General features: G+C 39.4%; 1 protein-coding gene across 1 annotated transcript in view; it reads right to left on the bottom strand.

Annotated features, from left to right (window-relative positions):
- ARFGEF3 (ARFGEF family member 3) overlaps positions 1-10,763 on the bottom strand; it is a 112,798-nt gene extending 102,035 nt beyond the window's left edge. Inside the window, exons 1-3 of the mRNA XM_070733582.1 lie at positions 10,679-10,763; positions 7,134-7,185; positions 627-708 (exon numbers count right to left, since the gene is read on the bottom strand). Coding sequence (XP_070589683.1) covers positions 627-708; positions 7,134-7,185; positions 10,679-10,763 — 219 coding nt within the window. The remainder of the gene's footprint in view (positions 1-626; positions 709-7,133; positions 7,186-10,678) is intronic.
- Positions 10,764-17,254: the final 6,491 nt, after the last annotated feature.

Genomic DNA, 17,254 nt, shown 5'->3' with positions numbered 1-17,254 from the left:
CCCCAGAGCTAGGATAAGGCTAGAAGTGGTGGCTCTTTCATCCCAAGGACCAGCCCATCTCCTCTGCCTTCTGCCTACCCATGTGCTAGGCACCAGATCCAGCTGTTCCTCCTCTTCCTCATCAGCCAACTCTGGACCTGGGGGCTGTTGCTTCTCCATCTGGGGGCTGGTGGACGTCTCAAGCTCTGCCTCTGTCTATCTCTGACAGCTCGATTCCCTCTTCCCCCCTCAGACCTCTCCAATTGGCTTGATACTGGCCCCGACTCCCAATCTGACTCCTCATCTGATTTGGTAGCTGGAGGGGCTACCGACTGACTGGCCACAACACACAGTCCCGCTTATCTACCATATCATTTCATGGGCCTGAATACTTTATACTGTATAATAAAGCTTTCATATCATTCAGTTTTTCTGCCAATTTCTTATTTCACTCAAAAACTCCAAATCTTTATTTTATTTATTTAGCTTGTCATACATGTGCAAGACAATGGATATAAGTATAAACATGAATATGAACACAGGAAATGGATATGAATAATGGGGACAGTAGGACATGGATGTTAGGCATGGTGGTGCACTTATGCACACCCCTTCTGGTCAAATGTGGTCAAATCCTAGCCACCTACCTGCATCCCTGCCAGAGCTTGCTGTGCCAATTTCATATTCTTGCTCTCCAAAGCCAGTTGCAGCGGAAGGAGACACTTCTCCCTAGTGAAAAAGAGGTTTCTTCAGAACTCAGAATCAAAGAGCTTATATTTTTATAATTTCTCAAAGTTGATTTTACTTGTACAGTACTTTACCCCCATTTGATCCACAAATGAATGACAAAAGGAGCGGATGGAGCTATGTTGTTAGCAATCTCTTCCCTGTGATCATTTGTTCAATCATAGGCAACAAAATTATACAATTCCTATAGTTATTTTCCTCTTTGGGGGCCCTTTTCTTCTTCTTTTCTTTAATGAATATCAAGGAATAGATCAATAACCTATCTCAACTGTGATTCAGCAAGACAAAGTTTGAGCCAGGATGTAAAGCAAAACAGAACAGAACAGAATATAATTCTTTATTGGCCAAGTGTGATTGTACACACAAGGAATTTGTCTTGGTACACATGCTCTCAGTGTACATAAAAGAAAAGATACATTTGTCAAGAATCATGAGGTACAACACTGATTGTTATAGGGTACAAATAAGCAGTGCAATCAGAACAGAACATTCTGACAAAGAAATAAACCATCTATCTAAGTTTACATGGGTGTGCCAGAAGAAAACTATTTGTTACATTTGAGTAGAACAGTTTTATAATGCATTTTAGAAAATTAGATGATTTTTTTTAACCCAGTGGGGTCTTCTGACCTCAAAGTTGTTGTTCTCTTCCATTACAAAGAGAAATTATCTCACCAAAATTCCATGTAACCAGTAATTTCTGCAAAGTTTTTGAATTCTAAATAATATAGAATTCCTTTGTCAGCATTTGGATAGGATTTTTATTTAGTGCTTTTGCACAAAAACTGTCTCGGATGATGTCCACTTTTAGATTATAAAAACAACCCTTTTAAGAATTAGGTTATAGCTTAATATGAATATACAGTACAACAAAAACAGCCTTCAATGTATAATAAACAAATGGAATATTGCTCCAGCATCCTGATACTATAATAATAATAATAATAATAATAATAATAATAATAATAATAATAATAATAATTCATTATAATAATTATTATTATTATTTATTAAATTTGTATGACTCCCCTCTCTGAAAACTCGGGGCGGCTCACACCAATCATAAACAATGTACAAATCCAATGTTTAAAACACAATTTAAAAACCCTTATAATAAAATAATCACACAACCCAATCAAACCATACATAAACAAGGTAGTTAGGGCAGGTGGGGAGTTGGTTCCAGAGGGCTGGGGCCGCTACAGAGAAGGCTCTTCCCCCGGGCCCGACCAGACAGCATTGCTTAGTTGACGGGACCAGGAGATTCAATTTATATTTCAATAAAGTCAATTTAATTCTCATTTTTTAAGCCTAATAGTGATCAGAATACAAATACAGTAGTTTTCATACTTCCTAAAAGTTGGAAATCGGATTTTTAAAGAAATCATGTATTAAGGGAAATTACAGATTAAAATGCACACAATTTTGATTTTTTTTCTTAACACACTAATTTTTAATATACATATGAAGAATAATATATTATCAGGAAAATGCATATCACAATTATTTGTTATAACAAAAGCATTTATTAAAAAGAAATTAATAAAATTAGTAAAATTATCTAGAATTTTACTAAAACATTTACTAATTGTTTACTAAATGGGCTGGAACAATGTTTTATTTCAATAAATGTGAAAGCTACAGCAAACTGATTTGGACAATGCCATAGCAACACTGACAGCATTGATCATAAGTTAACAGAGAGCAAATTCCTCATAATCTTATAAACATCAATGATAAACAGTCTCCTGTCTTTTAATGATATCAAAGAGATTTTAAAAATGGCTAATTCATTTCCTGAAATAATACGGTTCTCTTTGGCCATCAATTTTAGCTAAAAGTCTATGAGATATAGCCGGGGGGAATGGAAATTTATCCATTCTTATTTTCAACATCAACAACAAAGCTGGATTATTCAGGCAAAACTCAAAAGACCCAGCAGTCATACTCCTCCTACTACAAACTTCAATATCCTAACATCTGATTTGTGATGCCCTTAGAAACAAAAAAAACGATTATTTACTGTATGGAAATCATCTAGACATCTATCTGGATGGTAAAACTGATGGAGTGCATTACAACCAGAAGTTGTATTCAGCAGGTTCTGACCAGTTCTGGAGAACCGATAGCGGAAACTTTGAGTAGTTTGGAGAACCAGTAAATACCACCTCTGAGTGGCCCTGCCCCTACCTATTCTTTGCCTCCTGAGTCCCAGCTGATCGGGAGAAAATGAGGATTTTGGAGTAACCTTCCCCTTGGAGTGGGGAGGGAATGGAGATTTTACAGTATCCTTCCTCTGCCACACCCACAAAACCACACCCACCAAGCCAGACTATTCCCACCAAGCCACGCCCACAGAACCAGTAGTTAAAAATTGAATTGATTACAACTAAAATCCATAAACACATTTATTGTCAGAAAATCCTTCAGGTACAAATACAGCATTTTAACATATAAAACTGGTTCATTGGTAAACTATGGAACTAGTTAGGTTTAAAAAATCTTGAAGACTGTTAGATGAAAGTAAAGCAATAAAGGAAACTCTAATTTCCTGTTACTATCTAGTGGCCATCTGAAATGTTTGCCTCTATTTGGACCTGGGTACAGTATGACAGTGAAATCAATTTAAAAGCACAACCTAATTCAATTAGTTAAAACCTCTTAGCAGAAGATGTTTTAGCCAAAGCTCTGATTTAGAGGAAGCTCTGATTAATGTTCTGGGACCTTCTTAATTCCCATCGCAGCATTTAGCAACATTAAATACCAATTAGATACTTCTTGTCCTTATTAGCTAAATTCTTATTACTAATCTCTTTATTCTACCATTTGACCCATCCAATGGTTCAGTTAGCTCCAAAATGCTAGAGTTTGAATTTTAACACTGCAACGGAGAAAGAAAACTAAATCAGACAACTGTAAAGTAGGCAAATAAATTATAACTGTAAAAATAGTTTGGAATTGTAACATGGACAAATGAATTACTGTATACCATGAAATTTCTAAAATCCCAGCCCACTAATTGACATAAAGAATACAAATGTAAGAACATATTTTGAAATGTTCATTCCTTTGAATACGTAGTTTTTACTATGTCTTCAAAGCAGTGAACAATTATTACATTCTTCTTACTGAATAAGCATCTTATTTATCTTTGTGGCTATATGTACTAGGAGCAAAGACACTTAGGTTCTGTTCTACATTTAGCCATTGATGTTCACAGGGTGACTTTCAGTAAAATGCTTTTTCTCGGCTCAACTTACCTCACAAAATTTCTGCTTGTTGGGGGGGTGGGGTGGGAGAAAAGAGCACTATGGATGCTCTTTTGAGGAAGATATATATATATAAGTCTAATAAAGTCTAATAAACAATATGTAATTGATTTGCAGGAATTAGTCAGATTATCTAAAGTCAGATTACTTAAAGCTCCAGATTAGTTAAAGTACAGTGTTCCCTCGATTTTTGCAGGTTTGAACTTTGCGAATAGCCTATACCACGGTTTTTCAAAAAATATTAATTAAATTCGACTTTCGTGGGCCGTCTCGGGACGCATCCCCCGCGAAAATTGAGGGAACACTGTATTTGGAATTAAGAAAGTAGAAAATGAAACAAATTTAGTAAAAATTGCTGTAATGGAAGGCTCAAAAAGATTCCCAAATTCTCTTGGTAAATGTGAAAGCAATTAAATGGAAGCCATTGTTGATGCGTGAAATAAGGATGCGGGGAAAAGCACTTCTAGGTGCATAATCCTGGCAGAGACCCAGGACATTAGAATTAAAAGTGAAGGGGGGAAATCAAATTGCCTTCATATTTTTTTTAACAATCTGAACCAATTTTACAAAAGTTGCACTCAACTCCCACGGCCTTTACACACCTTCTGCAAAAGCTCCGGCAATCTTTAAAATTGTCTATCCTACCTATTAGAACAGAAGGGTAGTTCTAAACCAGTGGTTCCCAAACATTTTCAGTCCATCGCCCCCTTGGTGCTACAAACTCATCCTCAGTGTCCCCCACACCTTCAGGTGGGTGTGGCTTGGTGGTCAGGTGACTGGGTGGGCATGGCCAACTTATAAAATGTGGCGAAACTCATTTAACAGCACTCTTGCTTAGCAACCAAAATTTTGGGCTCAATTGTGGTCATGAGTCTTCCTTCCTTCCTTCCTCCCTCCCTCCCTACTATCTTTCTTTCTTTTCTTTCTTTCTGTCTTCCTTCTGCCACCCCTCTCAGCATTTGTATTTCCACCAAGGGCCGACCACCCACCCACTGGCCAACTTCGGAAGACAAGCGTGCATGGGGGACTGCCAGGAAGGCTGTGTGGAAGGCCGCCAAGCATGGCAGGGCTGCGGGGAAGGGAGTAGGCTGCTACCACCTCCCTTCCCCACTATCCCAACATGCTTTCCTGACTTCCACTTAGCCTTTTAGTGCCCCTTGCCTCTTAGCACCCCCTTAAGTCATCCCCCCCCCCAGTGGGAGGTACCACCCACTTTGGAAACCACTATTCTAAACTTAGCTTTGTACAATATAACCTGCATATATAAACCAAAACAAAAGCAACTATTGTCATTCTTTTTTTTCTTTTTTTTAAGCCATGTGGCTAACAATTATAAGACAAATTCACCAAGTAACGTCAATAAATAAACTCATGCAGAAAATAAGAAATCTTGAAATCAGTTCCGCTCTCACACAAAATGGTTATACAGTATTTTTATCGGCACAATACTTCCTAGAGAAGGCAATTTCGAATGACTTAGAAATTATTACCAGTTATGAAGGAAGCTCTCCATTGCTTCTGTTTTAATATTGATATACTGTACAGTAATATATTCACCTATGTAGGGAGCCAATTTCACGAAGTGGTTACGTCCTGTCTTAGGCACAGAGACAGCCCCAGCTGGGTGACCTTGGGCCAGTCAGTTTCTCTCAGTCCTAAGAAGGAGGCAGTGGCAAACCTCTGAAGAATTTTGCCAAGAAAACTGCAGGGACTGTTCAGATAGCATCTGAGAATAGGGCACAATTGAACAGAAGAAGTGTGCGTATGTGTATACACACACACACACTTAATGTATATGTTGCACTTCATCTTCCATAAACACTAATAAATAGCCACTTAAGCTAGACTTTTATCAAAATAGAGGGATAGCATTTTACTTTGTTGTAGATCAGTATCAATCCAGATAACAGTTCTGACAGCAAGCAAATAGGAAATAACAAAGAAGGAGAGCATGGAGATACCTTTTGTGATATTCTCCACAACCTAAGGCCTTCTAATAATCACAAATATGTCAAAGATATGAGCCTGAAGACAAAAACATATCATGACAGATCTCTAATGTTTGTTAAACTGCTTCTACAGTCTTAATCTTGGCACTGTTTTTATGTAACAACATTTTCATGTTTCCCAAAGTTTGTACATCATCTAAGCCAGTGTTTCCCAACCTTGGCAACTTGAAGATATTTGGACTTCAACACCCAGAATTCCCCAGCCAGCGAATGCTGGCTGGGGAATTCTGGGAGTTGAAGTCCAGATATCTTCAAGTTGCCAAGGTTGGGAAACACTGATCTAAGCTCATGCATCATTATCTATAACACTATTATCATCATTATCAATAGCACTATCTATCTGTTTATGGCTTAATATGTTGTATGAACCCAGTTACTGTGTCTGAAAGCTATGGTTGATGAATAAGCCTGGCTAATTCCACATTAAACAATATATTAACCAAGTTATTTTTTCCTAAACAAGAATGAGGCATTCTCATTTATTAGAATAATAATAAATCATTCTCACAATTTATTAGAAAGAGAAGCATGATTCATAATCTGTTCTGAACTTTTAATTTCACCCCATTTCCATTTTTTAAAACATATTTTGTGGCCTTTAAACTTTTACAAGGTTTGAACCATTGGGATTTTGAAGAATTGTTCTTCTCTAATTATGGAATTACTATTACCAAAACAAACAATAAACAGTGTGAATTAACAATGGCAGCACTAATTGGAGTAGCACTGAAATGCACTTCACAAGAGCACTTTAAAAGCTTCTAAGTTAATGTACTGTCATTTCTTTTCTCCTTCCCCTGTTATAACAGATGTGATGTTCTTGTTGATTTTGGAAGCTGAGTTTTTACAGAATTTGGAGGAGAGGAAAAGAATGCCCTGGCAACTACAAACACAGTTCACCATATTTCAAATAATCTATGTACCCAAGCATTGGTGAGCATCTCAGAACCACAAATGCATAACAATGGTGAGAAAATGGGAAACATGACCAATGGGATAATTATACTTTTATCGTTAGTTCATAGCAGTGCTACACTGACTTCTGTAAACATAACACAGAAAAGGATTTCACTCTTTCATTTCCAATGTCACTCATTAGCAAATGTTTTTTTAAAAAAGTATTCCCTACCTTAGCTGATAAGGAGGGATCTTGGTAGTATCATCCAGAGATTCTAATGTTTCTGGGTAGAAAAGGGAGAAGGAATTATTTCAGAAAGCATCCAGCATAGAATTGAAAACATACATCATTATATGTATAGAGTCTTATGCAACTTGGAAGTCCCATTTTGCTCAATCAGGATTGTCTCAGATTAAAATTGTTCAAGTTTTACACTGCAAGTGCACATATATGTAGATTGACATGGGTCAAGTATTCAGAACAAAATTAAAAGCACCTTTTTCTCAATAAATTATGTTTACAGCTTCTGTTCTTCCTCTTCTTTAGGCCTATTTTTTGCTTGGTAAATTCCCTTGCCATATGGTACAATAAGATATCTCAAATCTTGTCTCTTTAGCTTAATTAACACATTTCCTAACTTCTAAATGAACTTATTAAACTTATGTAAATAAATGCACATGAATTATTGTCTAATTAATGTAACAAACTCAAATATTAAAATAAATAAAAGTACAGCTTTATGATCCATGCACAGTTACTTTTTATTGTTTGAATCAGAAAGTTTTACAAATACTGTACTAATTTAATCTGACTGAATGGTATTGATTATTTAAAGACCTCTCTACCCTATTCCCCCCCCCCCACTGCTAAATGAAAATAAAATAATCTATCCTATGGATAACTCTGAATTCCCACTCTGAATTAAAGAAAAAGAATGCATTATTTTAGCACAAGTTGATGCAAGGATACTTAATTTATTTTAAAGCCCCAACAGCGTAAACTTTTTAAATATATTTCAAGGAGTACTTTAAAAAGACTATTACTCTATGTACGAATAGCAAAAGCAAAACTATCGACCATTTAAAGTTATAAAAATAGTGAAGCAGCCTAGTATAGAACGACATGTACATTTATATAGCATACCAAATTTATGTTGTCACTAAAGAAAGCAGGTATTGATATAAAAGGTGGGAAGGAGGTACATTTTTCTTTAACCTACATTGTAATATCTTGTTTGACCGTTTTCTAATCAGAATGTTTTGTATTGCAGATTAGCGCTGGTAGAGGCCTCTGTATGTATGTAAAGTGCATATTAAAAGGGGGGCAGGGCTTTGATTACATCTTGACATTTTAATTTCCGCCCTGCAGATATCATCACAACATAGCTTAAATAAAGCTGCTGGCCAAATAATAAATCACAGGAGATTCAGCCAGCGACTTTATAATCCTAATCTATTACTGTTACCATTTTCCTTTTAATATTCATTACCTGCAGATATGCAGATTGCAGTAACATTCTGGCTTGGTTTATTGTAAAGTGTCTCTTATAGATCATCAAGCCAAGAAAAATGGATTAAAAACAAACAATCCCAAAGGGACTGTAGCAATAGATTAAGTGTACGTTTCATTAAAGGAGAAAGAAATATACAGTATGTTGCTACAGCTAGAAAGACAATGGCTGATTGTTTGCAAGGCTGGCCTGCTGCCAGATGCCAATTATTAATAGGCCCTTCTATCACCTTTCTACGGGGTTTTGGCCAGCGGTAAAATCTTCTTATCTTCCCTACTGGTTCGGAAGTATACTTTTTCACCCTCTGGGCATGTGCAGAAGGATTTGCACATGTGCAGAGGGTTAAAATAAAAGAAAATGTTGATGTTTGGCAGAGCCTCGCACTGCCGCTGCTACAGGTACACCGTATCTGGGCCGAACCTGTAGCATTACACCTCTGATTTTGACATGTCGGAGGTCTTGGACAACCTTTGAATTATGAAGATTGCCTTCAAAAAGTCTTTTGCGATAGTTATTTCATCAGAAAATGGATTCTCTGAGTATTCCAACACTTGTGATTAGCTAAATTAAATCAGTGTATAGGTAGCCCTCTACTTATCAGCGAATAGGTAGCCCTCAATGCCATTTACTTACTTACTTACTTACTTACTTACTTACTTACTTACTTACTTACTTACTTATTAGATTTATATGCCGCCCCTCTCCGGAGACTTGGGGCGGCTCACAACAACAATAAAACAATGTCCAACAAATCTAATAATTTAAAAACACTAAAAACTCCTTACTAAAAGCAAACATACACACAAACATACCATGCATATTTGTTATGATGGTGCTGAAAAAAAAAAGACTTGTGACCAGTCCTCACGCTTACAGCCATGGCAGTATCTGATGGCAAACCAGAATCTTAGCTACCAGCTTGCATTTACCATGGTAGTAGCTTCCTGGGGTCTTGTGATGGCCATTTGTGACCTTCCCAGTTGGCTTTGGACAAACTAAGTCAACGAGTAAGCCAGCAGGGAAAGTCCCAAGAAAGTCGTGCGATGTCTCACTTAACAACCTTAGCAGAAAAGCTTATAAAATTGGGTGCTATCACATGATGTCTCACCTAATGATTGCTTAGCGGTGAATTTTCCTGTCCCAACTGTGGCTGTAAATCGAGGGCAAATTGTAGCATTTTATTTATTTATTTATTTATTATTTGGATTTGTATGCCGCCCCTCTCCGAAGACTTGTCTGTTTTTATCTGTTTTGTCTGTTTTTATCACTTTCCTACAGGTACTTGACAATGGAAATAGCATTTAGACTTATATACCGCTTCACAGTGCTTTACAGTCCTCTCTAAGCCATTTGTTTTGTTTTTAAGTAAGTTTTCCAGGTAAGTAAGCATATTTCCCCCAATAATCCGGGTCCTCATTTTACCGACCTTGGAAGGATGGAAGGCTGAGTCAACCTTGAGCCTGCTGAGATTCGATCTGCCAAACTGCTGGCAGCAGGTGAACTTGGGCACCATAGGAACAGAGCCAGTTTGGCCTACTGGTTAAGACCATGCACCTGGGAGCAAAAACACCCCGACTTCTAGCCCTGCCTTAAGCAATTGGATGACCGACTTGTTGCCCAGAAAATTAGAAGTAACAATTGACTCCAAACAACAACCACCACCCAGCTTTAGGATAAAGAGCTTTTAAAATAAGCCTTGTAAACACAATCGAGGTACTGGGAATTTACTGTAGCGGTGCTTGTAAAAAATATACCAGAATATTTTTTCAAGGGGCAAACCGGACTTTCTGGTTTTTCTTTAAAGACCAAGAAAAACCAGACCAAGAAAAATCAGATCTGAAGCAGCTTTTTTGGGATGAGAAGGGAAACGCTTTCTTGGGGGAAGGGGGGGGGGGAAAGCACCTTTTGGGCAACCATAATCTGGGTGCCTGAGAATCTCCGTAGACATATACTGGAGTAAATAAATATACACCGGAGATATGGGCGGAGGGGAGCCCATCGCCAGGAGAGCAAAGGGTTCCTGGATCCGCGGAGCCAAAAGGATGCGTAAAAGCGCATTCACAAAACGGCACACAAACACTTCCAGCCCCCCGGGTTTTCAAAGGCGAGGTTGCGCTGGATAACGGGGGGAAAGATGCAGCTGGCGCAGCAGAAGGCTTCGGAAAAGCAGCCCAGGAAGAGCGACTTTCCTCTCTGGCCAGCAGGAGGAGGAGGAGGAGGAGGAGGAAGAGGGAAGGTGCCTGCCGCCCGCCGCTCGCTTCCTTACCGCTGGCCCAGGTGCAACTCTCCTTGATCGCCTTGTATTTGCTCCCCGACGCTTCCTTCTGCAGCTTCTTTAGGATCTCTTCCATCTTGCCTGCGCCCTAAAGGGAAAGTCTCCGGGCTGAGAAAGGGGGGTGTGCGGCCAAAGGATCGGCGCTCTCAAGCGCTACATCGGGGCTGCGCGCAGCATCTTCGCGGCAGCTGTTGATGAATCATGCTAAGCTCCGGGATGGGGAGGGGAGGGGGGGAGACGGGACACGTCACTCTCGGCGCGCTCCAGCCCCTCCTCGCCCGGCAGAGGGCAGGCCGGTGACGGCGGTTCCCTGCGGTGGCGGGCCAGGCCTCCAGCCACAGCGCCACCAGCGGGAGGGCGGGGCGGACGGGTGGCCGCCGGGCAGGACGGGGAAGCCGGCCGTGCGCTTTGCTGACGTTGGGGACCCAGCCGTTCGGTTTTATTGAGCAAACGGTGCTGGGTGAATCAGACTTGCTCTCTAATCCAGACATCATTTGCTCCCCCCCCCCCCCCAATGTTAACAGCGTCATGGTGAATTGCTGTCGCCACAGAATAAAAAGAGCGCCAAAAATACTGCCGCAGAAATACTGTTATCTTTCCCCTCATTTTGGCAAAAGCAATGATGGGTTGTATTCCCAGGGGTAAATGGAAGGCACCCTGATATGCCTAGGAAGTAGAACTCACTTGAGCCTAAATGGAGAGAACAAGAGAAATAAATAATAATCTAAATAATTTTAAATTATCTTGTTATAATGGGAAATCTTACCAAGCTCTGCAATGGGTAATTTTAAGGGATTATTTAATTGGAGCAGATGAGTTGATTTGCAATACTGTAGACACAATATTAAGTGTTGTGTTTCATGATTCTTGACAAATGTATCTTTTCTTTTATGTACACTGAGAGCATATGCACCAAAGACAAATTCCTTGTGTGTCCAACCAATCACACTTGGCCAATGAAGAATTCTACTCTGTTCTCATTTGTTGAATGAACAGGTTTTGGAGAATGGAAGAAAGGAATAAAAATAGAAGGTTAAACGGTCCATTGCGATTAAATCTTGTCATCTTATAACCTAAACCATAATATGGAAAGGTTGGATGACCGTCTGAGAGTTAATGTAGGAATATGCATAGAATATTACCTGGAACTACACAAAATCAGAATGAATCCACAAAGATCCAATTCTTCCATATGTACTCCAACCGCTCCCCATACATTCAATGAGATTTCCCCCCTCAGATAAAATAGATACCTTTTTAGACATTTATAGTATAGGGAAAGCAAATGGGAGAAAAATATTGGCCTGATTGATATATCTCACTAAGTCACAACCGTTCTGGTTTTAATAAGCTTTGTGTACCCAGTGTTGGCCTTTTTGCAAATCATGCAGTTGAGCAAATCCAGCCATCTGTGATTTCTTCAAAGGGGAGGGAGTATCCAGGCCCTATGTCTGCTGTGGAGCTACTGAAAAATGGTGAAGAAATCTTTGTTTATTGGAAGGGGTTTGCTGATGATGAGTACTTAACACAGTGGATGCAACCTCAAAATTTAACCAGGAGTACACTGGATTAATTAATTAATTAATTAATTAATTAATTAATTAAGCATGCAAGAATATGAATCCTCTTGAAGAATAGGGGTGGCCACAGTCTAATAATAATAATAACAATAATAACAATAATAACAACAATGACAATAACAATTATTATTATTGTTATTGTTGTTGTTATTATTATTAATTCGATTTGTATAGTCTGGAGGACAGAAGGAAAAGGGGGGACATGATCGAAACATTTAAATATGTTAAAGGGTTAAATAAGTTTCAGGAGGGCAGTGTTTTTAATAGGAAAGTGAACACAAGAACAAGGAGACACAATCTGAAGTTAGTTGGGGGAAAGATCAAAAGCAACATGAGAAAATATTATCCATCCTAAGATAAAATACAGAAAATAGTATAAGGGCAGACTAGATGGACCAGGAGGTCTTTTTCTGCCGTCAGACTTCTATGTTTCTATGTTTCTATGCTAACATTTTATATAAAATATAATAACCTTAAAAGAATCAAACCAAAGAACTGGCCTATGGATAGTTAAGAAGCTGGATAGCCTAAATATCAGGTCTAAGACCAAATAATCAGAGGTACCTTAAGGCACAATTTTCCTTTTTTAAATTAATATTATTATTCTTTGTTAATTTTCAAAGTCTTGTGCATGCTCCCCGACTTCAATAAGGCTTATTCCCAATACATGTATTCAAGCCACAGCCTTTAAAAAGGCAATAAGATTATGATATCCATTACTACGTCTTGAGGAAATTAATTCCCTTGTGTGATTGTGTGCTGAATAAAAAGTACAATTTCTGAACTGAACCTCCCATTGATTTCTTTAAATCGATTTAAATGATAAATATTTGCTATTTAAGAAATCTTACACAAAAAGAACCAGGCAGAAGAGATATTAAATTTCACAGTGGTTGTATTTATAATATTACCCATAACAGCATCATAGATTCAGATAGATTAAAAAGGCCATTGGGTCAACTCTCCTGTTCAGCACAGGAATCAAATTAATGCATCCCAGACAGATGGTGATCTAGCTTCTCCTTCAATACGTCTAATGAAAAGAAGCCCACAACCTCTCTGGGTAATTGCTTCCACCATCAAACTTCTCTCATTGTTAGAATTTTCCCACTAACATTGCATCAGAAGCTATTTTCCTGTAACTTAAGTCTATTGTTCTGTCTCCTGAAGTCTGGAATGAGAGATAACTTCTTCACCTTCTTCTATGTGATGTATTTCCAGTTGCTTGACAGTAATATTCGATGTTAATTCAAATTCAAAATAAATTTGATGTTATCAAATACTGCTTAGAGCCAGATTGATCAAATGTTATGGCATCAGGCTAGAATTCAAGAGTCAGTGAGTTCTAGTTTATTTATTTATTTATTCCATTTTTATGCCACCCCTCTCCTTAGAGTCAAGGCGGCTTACAACATGTTAGTAATAGCACTTTTTAACAGAGCCAGCATATTGCTCCCACAATCCGGGTCCTCATTTTACCCACCTCGGAAGGATGGAAGGCTGAGTCAACTTTGAGCCAATGATGAGATTTGAACCGCTGACCTACAGATCTACAGTCAGCTTCAGTGGCCTGCAGTACAGCGCTCTACCTGCTGCGCCACCCAGGCTCTTGTTCTAGTTCTAGTTCCTCCCCCCTCAGCCATGAAAAACCAGCTGGATTAGCCACTTCTTACTCTCAGCTCAACCTAACCCACCTCACAGAATAGCAATAGCAATCTGTTCTGACCTATGCTTTATGGTAAATAATATAGCACAAACGGCATCCAAAAAACCCTATTTTAATGGCTGTGAATTATGTTCATTGTCAGACATAATAAGTCCCAAACAATATTAATGAGTCCAACAAAAAGAAAGAAGTCAGATAAGCACATGAACCTTTATGTTCCGTGACACACACTGCCAAAGACCAATTAGCAAGGAGCTTTGCAGAGCCAAACAGAAACACGGAGTCAGAACTGAAATGACAGGAGCTGAACGAAGTTGCTTCCTGCAACAAGCACTTCTGTTTGCTCCACTTTAATAGCCTATGGGAGGGGACAATCATCTCCAAACCTTGCTCCTTAGTAGTCCTCCTCTATTATTGTTTGTTGGATTTCTATATTATTTATGGTTTTAAGTGATCTTTTTCACTTCATCCAGCAGAGTCTATTCATAGCAGAACCGTACTACAATGTATATTTGAGTACACAATACAATTACTCCAATATAAAACTTACGCTTTTATTTCTTCTTTTATCATTGAACTGGTTTCATATTTACACAAATAAACAACTTGACAGTATAATTATATCTCTCTCTACATCTGCTCTCTATGATGAAGATTCACCAACAGTCCAAAACTGATTTACATACCAATATGCAAATTAACTCTCTTAACATTCCATCCCCCTTTTCCGTGCTATATGCTACCACTGTTCTTGCCTTCTGGCAGCTTTGCACATGCACGTATTGGAAACGGGCTCCCCGTCCCTCTGCCTCACTTATGTCAGCCTCTGGAAGTTTTGGAACGAACACAGACCTCCCAGATGGCCCAAGCTGGATCTCTGCCTCTGGCACTGAGCCTTCTCCAGACTCCAGGTCCATGTTCTTCCCCAGCCTCCTTGTTGCCCGACTCTGCTACCAGCTCCACAGGCCACTGGCGGACCACAACAGCAATCGCAGTTAGACTTATAACAAGGGTCGCCCAGAAAGTAATGCACCACATTTTTTTATCAGCCTACAGTAATGGTACAAATGCAAAACTTTAGATATACATTATTTGAATTGTTGGGACTGCGTGTGTAAATTTTGTGTTTCTTCAGATGGATAGCGTCGCTGTAGCAATGTTTCGAAATGGCGTCTGTAAGTGATATACGTTACAAGCAGCGTGTCATCATTGAATTTCTCACTGCAGAGAAGGAAATTGTTGGGGACATTCACAAATGTTTGTGTACAGTTTATGGAGAATCTGCAGTCGACAGAAGTACGGTTAGTCCCTGGGCACAGAGGGTGAAGCCATTAGAAGACGGGTTGGCAGAGCTCCAAGGCTTCGTGACCAGAACAAGGAGTGGTACCGACAGGGCATACACGCCCTTGTGTCTCGCTGGAGGAAGGCCATAGAATGGGATGGAAATTACCATGGAAAAATAGGGAGTGAAGAAGAAACATCATTCTTTCTTGTGTGTAAGTATTTATTTTATTTATTTATTTATTAGATTTGTATGCAGACTCGGGGAGGCTCGTAACAATAATAAAACAATATACAGTACAGAGAACAAATCTAATATTTAAAATCTAAAAACCCATTATTTAAAAGAACATACAACACAAGCATACCATACATAAAACTATATAGGCCTGGAGGGAAATATCTCAACTCCCCCATGCCTGACAGCAGAGGTGGGTTTTAAGGAGTTTGCGAAAGGCAAGGAGGGTGGGGGCAATCCTAATCTCCGGGGGGAGCTGGTTCCAGAGGGTCGGGGCCGCTAAAGAGAAGGCTCTTCCACTGGGTCCCGCCAGATGACATTGTTTAATCGATGGGACCCGGAGAAGGCCAACTCTGTGGGAGCTAACCGGTCGCTGGGATTTGTGCGGCAGAAGGTAGTCTCGGAGATATTCTGGCCCGATGCCATGAAGGGCTTTATAGGTCATAGCCAACACTTTGAATTGTGACCGGAAACTAATCGGCAACCAATGCAGACTGCGGAGTGTTGGTGTGACATGGGCATACCTAGGGAAGTCCATGATTGCTCTCGCAGCTGCATTTTGCATGAACTGAAGTTTCCAAACACTTTTCAAAGGTAGCCCCATGTAGAGAGCATTACAGTAGTTGAATCTCGAGGTGATGAGGGTGTGAATGACTGTGAGCAATGACTCCCGGTCCAAATAGGGCCGCAACTGGTGCACCAGGCGAACCTGGGCAAATGCCCCCCTCGCCAACAGCACGAAGCTTACAACTTCAGCCTGATGATGGTGAATGTGATTTCACCGAAACGTCGCATAGACACTCAAAATATTACACGGGGCAAAACCCGAACTCAGAACAATCTACATACATATACCCGTGAAAATCTACGAAAAGAAATATAATCTAAACACAAACCTAAACTTTGGCTGAGATATGTTGATGACACTTTTGTAATTTGGCCACATGGAAAAGAAAAACTAGACAATTTCCTCACACATCTCAATAGCCTACACCCCAAAATACAATTTACTATGGAAACAGAAGCCAATGATAAACTTCCCTTTCTGGATGTACTAATCTATAAAAAACCCAATGGCACCCTAGGACACAACATCTACCAAAAGAAAACCCATACCAACCGTTATTTAAATGCACACTCCCACCACTACCCCGCACAGATCACCTCAGTAGCCAAAACTGTCATCACCAGAACCAAACACCTAGCTGACCATGAGCACTTAAAAACTGAATTGAACAAACTCAAAGATGTATTAATTTCTAATGGATTCGAAAGGAAAACAATTACAAACTTAATCAAAACAGAGACACCCCCCAAAAATCAAGACCAAGAACAGGATAATGGTACCACCCTCCTCCCTTACATCAAGGGCACCACAGACAAAATTAGTAAAATTCTACACAAACATAATATCGAAACTTCATTTGTCACTAACCAAAAAATATCAAACATCCTAAGAAACCCAAAAGATAAAATCCAACTAGAACACCAAGGAATCTATGAAATCCCTTGCAAAACATGTGCAGCCACATACATTGGACAAACCAATCGAAGAGTGAGCGCACGCATTGCAGAACATAAGAATGCAGTTAAAAAAGAAGAAAAGACTTCCTCCCTTGTCCAGCACATTAAAAAAACAGGGCACGAAATTGACTTTGAAAAAACTAAATTACTTTCTGTTGTGGTTCAGCCTGGGACCCCTCCGGGAATGGCTGATTTGCTGTCGGTGTCCAGCTCAGAGGCTGAGGACCAGGAGGGGCAGACTGACGAAGAAGCTGAATCCCAGGCTGAAGATGAAGGAC

This window comes from Erythrolamprus reginae, chromosome 1, assembly GCF_031021105.1.
Source record: "Erythrolamprus reginae isolate rEryReg1 chromosome 1, rEryReg1.hap1, whole genome shotgun sequence".
Taxonomy (NCBI): Eukaryota; Metazoa; Chordata; class Lepidosauria; order Squamata; family Dipsadidae; genus Erythrolamprus; species Erythrolamprus reginae.
This window is presented reverse-complemented; position numbering and strand designations above follow the sequence as displayed.